Here is a 5,783-nt window from a genome sequence, read left to right on the forward strand (position 1 = left end):
AAAAATTAGTCCAAATAAAACATAATTTTTTAATTGTCTCTTGTTTTGATCATCTTGCTTGGGTGAAATGTTCTATGCAATGGTGGTTTTTCCCAAGAGTACTACTCTAATTTAATGATCAAGTAATTGAGTTTCTCTTTATTCACTCTTCTGATCACTATTTCCCATTGGATCATAACAGCCTTTACAGTATCTAGAATTCAAAAATTAAAAACAAAACAAATTTATGCACAGAACATAAAAGTAGACTCAATTGACACCAAATTTTAACGTAGGAAAACCCTCAACGAACCCATGGTCCTTAACTAAGAAACAATGTGTTGCCACGTCATACTATTTGCTCATATGTCATAACCTTATCAATTCTGCTCTACAATTATCCGATCTATTTAAAATGAATAACTTCATTAGATAATTACTTATTATTAACAGGTATTAGAAATTTCTCATTAATATTTTAAAAAAAATCCATTATAGCTAAATTTATTTATAGATATTAAAAGGAATCTAATTTAATTAGTTGAAAGATAAGTGAGTTATTACAAATCTTCTTATACTTATCTTTGATTCTTACGAATAAACAAAAATTATATATATAATTTCCTATAATTAAAAAACATTATATATATGATATTATGAGTAACCGGTCTTTGTACTTAGGACTTGGGAGTAACCGGTCTCTTCATAAGATTAGCTTGCATTTATGTGATTATGAATTCAGTACTTCATTTACTTTGAGTCATGATATTTTAATTATTTTTCATTTTGTTACTTTAGATCCTTTTACTCCTTGTTGGTCATGTTGGGGTGTAATGAAAACTGAAAAGGTCCTGAGCTGTTTGGCTCGGTAGTCCAGGATGAATGCTCCATGTATACCTGAGTAGGATATCTATGGTTGGTGTGGCTAGGGATATTTTGCCAAGTTTATTGCTCACTACGGTTCATATTCTGAGACAGAAGGACACTAGTTGGCTTTCTAATAAATTAAATTTGGGTGAAACTGGAGTTTGAACATGTATGAAAATATAAAAAGGAAAAAAAATCTTGAAATTCATAGGACATAAACCATTCTCTAGGAGGAAAGTCAAGATGCAACAAAATCTTACAATGACATAGTCTAGGGTCAAACGGAAAATAAATAGTTATTTTATATAAATTAGCAAAAAAAAAAAATTAAACATGTTTGTTTCTCATAATTTATGAAATACGGTTAAAATTCTATAAATTAATAATGTCAAAGACCTGAGAAATTTATTAATTTAGAGAGTTATTAATTTATCGATAAATCAATAATTATTAATTTAAAGAGTTTTCAAGTAATTATACTGTACGTATCAAACAAAAAGACAAATTAGCCTATGTCTCTTAGAATTACGAGGCAGCAAATCTTGAAACTCAACATAAATTAGTGACTACTGTGTTCATATACATTGGAAATCAATAATGACACATGAGGAACAAATGTGTTCAATATATTCTTAAGAAGTTTGACATATATAAATTATTTTTGGAAAATCATCCATGTCTTAAGTAACTATTAAATCATATTTCAATAGAGTGTAATATATTTTTTTCAATTTTAATTATTAATTTATTATTTTCTTGGGATCGAAAATTATAAAGAGATCTCATGAAAAATTATTATCTTATTATTATTTTATCGAGTTTTTCAATTTTTTACATTAGTCCAAGTTGGGACCGGACAAATTTATTATTTTAGAGAATTTATTAATTTATCGAGTATTAATTTAAAGAGTTTCTATGGTAGATCGAAGTATAGAATTAACACCTAAGACATTGATCTATGAGCAACTCATTGGAGTAAATAAAAGTTTGTATAGAATAGAAGTTACTCGTATAAACTACTTAAGAGTTAAAAATAAATAAATTTCCAAGTAAAAATAAAGGTTCTAGTGTAAGTACAGAGATAAAATAAGACTCACTCAAAATAAGTTAAGAACAAGAGTTGAGTTTCTGGCATTAGACTGAAAATTGGTAAATAATTTTAAATATTTATGTAATGATGAGGTACCTACTAAAAAAGAGAGAAGAACTCAAATTGAATTCTTGAATTGGAGTCTGGTAATGCTCTAAGCTACACGGGTTTGAAAAACTTGAATAAGTATTCATGGATAGCTAACATCAAGATGATATCTAGAGAGAGAAAATAGAGAAAAGTATAAATATGATAAATAATATGATGCGTTAAAAAAAGAAAAAGAAAAATAATAAGTGTCAGTGAAGTGTATATCATCACTCAAACTTTTTCTCTTACCTTTAAACCTCTCATATTTAAATACAAGTATTCAAATACAGAGAAAAGGAAAAGTGAGAAATTTTAAGGCAGAGGAAATGTCCTCAAAGTGAAGCTAATGTGAATTTCACAGGTTTCTGAGTTCGGATCACACTAGACCATATGATAAAGTACTATGAAGGATCCAGTTCAGAATCTTTTGAGCTATGGATTGTTATAATTGCGAATTGTGTGCTTAATTTTCTTGCTTGCTATTAATATGGTTTTGTATACCGAAATCTTATAAACAACATATTCAAAACATAATCAAAGACAACACGTGCAATTAACATTTACTATATTCCTAATAAGACTTAACTATAAAAAAATCCACACTGATGGATGCCACACCTATGCTGATTAATGATGACCATATTCAGCCAAAGTCCAAGTCATGTCATTCTCCTACTTCTTCAACTGCTTATATAGATAGCAATATTACAAAACACCAACACAAAAAGCTGCATGACACAAAATATCACTCATGCTTCCACATGCACTAAAGTGGACACACAAAAGAGTTTCCTTCCAAGAAGCTCATGTCATTGTTTATAGGAAAATCCAACAAGAGCTGCAAAGCAGTGTCTGATGAGTCTTCCATGTCATTAGAGCTTGACGAGTCGGAACCACGAGTCCCCCACTCAAACTCTTGTTTCACAATGCTAGAGGGTGTGATAATTTCTGGTGCATTAGAAGCCAAGTCTGCATTTGTAGCAATTGACTCACACTTGTTGGAAGATGACCCTGTAGAAAGAGGACTGTGGCAGGAACTAGTAGGAGTATTAGTAGTGATTTTGTTGTTGTTGTTGTCATCATCAGCTTTGTGATGATGAACATTGCGAAATGCCTCTCCAACTTCAGAGTTCCAAATGCGGAGAAAGTAGTCAGAATCAGTGGTTTTGTTGTTATCAGAGTTGGAATTGTTGGTGGTGTTGTGGCTGAACCTTGACGACTCGTTCGAGAGTCTGGCCTCGGCTTCGAGCCTAGCACTCTCCCACTGAGCCATGTGGCGTGTGGAGACAGATGCAGGTGCCTTGTGAAAAGGGTAAGTTGATGAGGCCAATGGTTCATGAGTTTTGGGGTCAAGCCCCATGCTTTTGAGACGCTTCTTCAAGTGGGTGTTCCATAAGTTCTTTATCTCATTGTCTGTTCTCCCTGGTAACTGAGAGGCTATTGCAGCCCACCTGAGAATTTGTTCAATGTATATAGTCATAAATGTGCATTTAAAATATGAATTTGAACTGATTCAGGTAATTCAAAGAAACAAACCAGCAATTTTATGTACTGTGTTAGAATAATAGTTCACCCAACAATCTTTTATTATAATAGAGTTGCTCTCCAGAGAAGTCTAAGTGTTCTGATTTAGTTGTTTTTTCGTATCTTTTTAGGCTAATAATTAAACGAGTTTGGCCACACCAAGGAAGAGGGAAAAGAGGGAGTGAGAGTTTCTCAATAAAAGTACCAAAAACCCTTAAATTTTTCATAGAATTTCTCTTATTATAAGGTATTGCAAAGAAAATATTGAGAGGTCTAGAAGGTCTTTCACAGTCACAAAATGAGTGGATCTTGAAAAAATCAGCGAAGTTGAGATTTTGAGTTGGGAGGAAAAGGCTCAATAAGCACATATAAAAATGTATCACACATTTGTTATGTCTTGGTTTTATGGATATGAGGCAGAAGACAAAAGATGGGAATCTAATGGTGGTACGCTTGGTTTAAGAAAAAGTTTTTTTTTCTCACCTTATTTTTGCCGTTTTTTTAATATTTGTATAGGAAATATTAAAAGCAAGATTTACCTTGTTTTATTTAATATTTATTTATTTATTTATATAGATATATTGAGAAACAGAAATGTATAGCTCAGCTCAATTAATTGTTTACCTATTTCCTAGGATGCCATGAAGCTGTATGACTAGTTTTTCTTCCTCAAGAGTAAAGGGACCACGCTTAATGTCTGGTCTCAGATAGTTTGTCCACCTAAGCCTGCAACTCTTGCCACAACGAAGAAGACCTGAAAGTGAAAATTAATCTTATAAATCTATGGAAACGTAGAGGTCATGAATATTAAGTTAAAAAAAAAAAAACAGAATAAATGGTCAAGTATTCTTTTATTTGTTTGACAAAGGTTTGAAGGAAATAAAAGAACAAAAATTTTGTGATTAAGTGTCCAAAGTGGAGGAGTCATGGGGCACTTGACAAGTTTGTCTGCAATAGAAATCTAATGAAAAGAAAATGAAGCTCAAATTTTGGTTAAGATTAGGATACAGACAGAAGAAAAGAAATAGAGCAAAATAAGATCATAGGCTCATAGCTTAACATGAAAAAAGAGTAATGCAAACGTAATATATAATGCTCCAACCTCCAAGTACGGCATTAAATTTGTCTTCTACTTTAAATTACTTTGCTTTTCATATTCCTGCCTTTTAACTTTTAAGAACTTGAAAAAGAAGAGTAGGGGAAAAGGTCGAGAGGAGTTAAGAGGTAAAGCTTCACTTCACTTGTTCAATAGCTGTTAAATTGGTATGTCATGTGTTAATGTTATCATAGCATCATTCCATGAATGTGAATATAGCCAAAGACAGCACAACTTTCTTATTCTTCAACCCAATATTGTTGTAAACTTCTAATAACTCAGTGCAATGGAACTATGTCACTAACATTAAAGGGACCAAAATAAAATCATCCAAGTCACTTGGAAGCAAGGAATAAAGCCGAATTTAAACAAAGTTATGTAACATATTAACATACTTAACAAAAACTAAAGTGATTTCAACAAAAGCTAATACAAATTAAGCAAAGTAACAAGAAAAGAGCAATCAAAGTGTCAAAACCTGCCATCCTTGGAAGAGAACGCCAGCTTCCATGACCACCATTTTTCTTGATATAACTAGAAAGAATTTCATCCTCTTCAGCTGTCCAAGGTCCTTTCTTCAAACCCTTCTTGTCACAACATGGTGTTCTTCCCATTATTCTTTCTCAAACTCTCTCAACAACAACACACACCACAGCACATGAACAAAGTACAAATATCACAAGCAACAAACTTATAGAGTACCCTTTTAAAGTCCACACTCCTCTTTTATATTTCCAACACTACAGAATCACCCCAAAGGCACACTTGAGGCACTCAATGCAATGAGAGCATAAATAAATAGTGAAGGACTTGGAGATGCTAAAAAGTTGATTTGAGGTGGCATTGCTATTGGATGGGGGCTTGCTTGCAAGTATGATCAGCGAGTTTCAAGCTGATGAAGTGTGCAATAAATGCGTGTGCTGTAGCATTGAGAGGTTGCATCATCATTGAGACAAAGAAGATGCACAAACAATGAAAGAGGAGGAGGGTCTTAATGAGGGTGTGCGTTTTGCATTTTTTTGGTTTTCAATTTGCACTGAAGTGGGGTGAGAGAGAAGCAAGATTGCAGTGAGGTTGATAGTGACAGCATTAATTGTGGAGAGAAAAAAAAATGGAATGCATTGATGGCGGATTCTC

At 32.6% G+C, this 5,783-nt stretch overlaps 1 protein-coding gene across 1 annotated transcript; it reads right to left on the reverse strand.

Annotated features, from left to right (window-relative positions):
- Positions 1-2,514: 2,514 nt before the first annotated feature.
- Positions 2,515-5,783, reverse strand: LOC100800408 (transcription factor MYB17). The gene is made up of 3 exons (XM_003552334.5): positions 5,125-5,783; positions 4,175-4,304; positions 2,515-3,477 (listed from the first exon to the last, which is right to left on the reverse strand). Exons 1-3 carry the CDS (start codon positions 5,258-5,260, stop codon positions 2,793-2,795), a joined length of 951 nt encoding a protein of 316 aa, XP_003552382.1. The 5' UTR covers positions 5,261-5,783; the 3' UTR covers positions 2,515-2,792.

This window comes from Glycine max, chromosome 18 (genome assembly GCF_000004515.6).
Source record: "Glycine max cultivar Williams 82 chromosome 18, Glycine_max_v4.0, whole genome shotgun sequence".
Lineage (NCBI taxonomy): Eukaryota > Viridiplantae > Streptophyta > Magnoliopsida > Fabales > Fabaceae > Glycine > Glycine max.

Bases quoted from the DNA above. Each gene is read 5' to 3' on its own strand.
- LOC100800408 (XM_003552334.5), bottom strand. From the start codon at position 5,260: ATGGGAAGAACACCATGTTGTGACAAGAAGGGTTTGAAGAAAGGACCT. The intron at 4,305-5,124 runs GTTTTGACACTT...TTTCACTTTCAG, and splicing joins TTCTCTTCCAAGGATGGCAG to GTCTTCTTCGTTGTGGCAAG. The intron at 3,478-4,174 runs GTAAACAATTAA...ACAAATTCTCAG, and splicing joins CATGGCATCCTAGGAAATAG to GTGGGCTGCAATAGCCTCTC.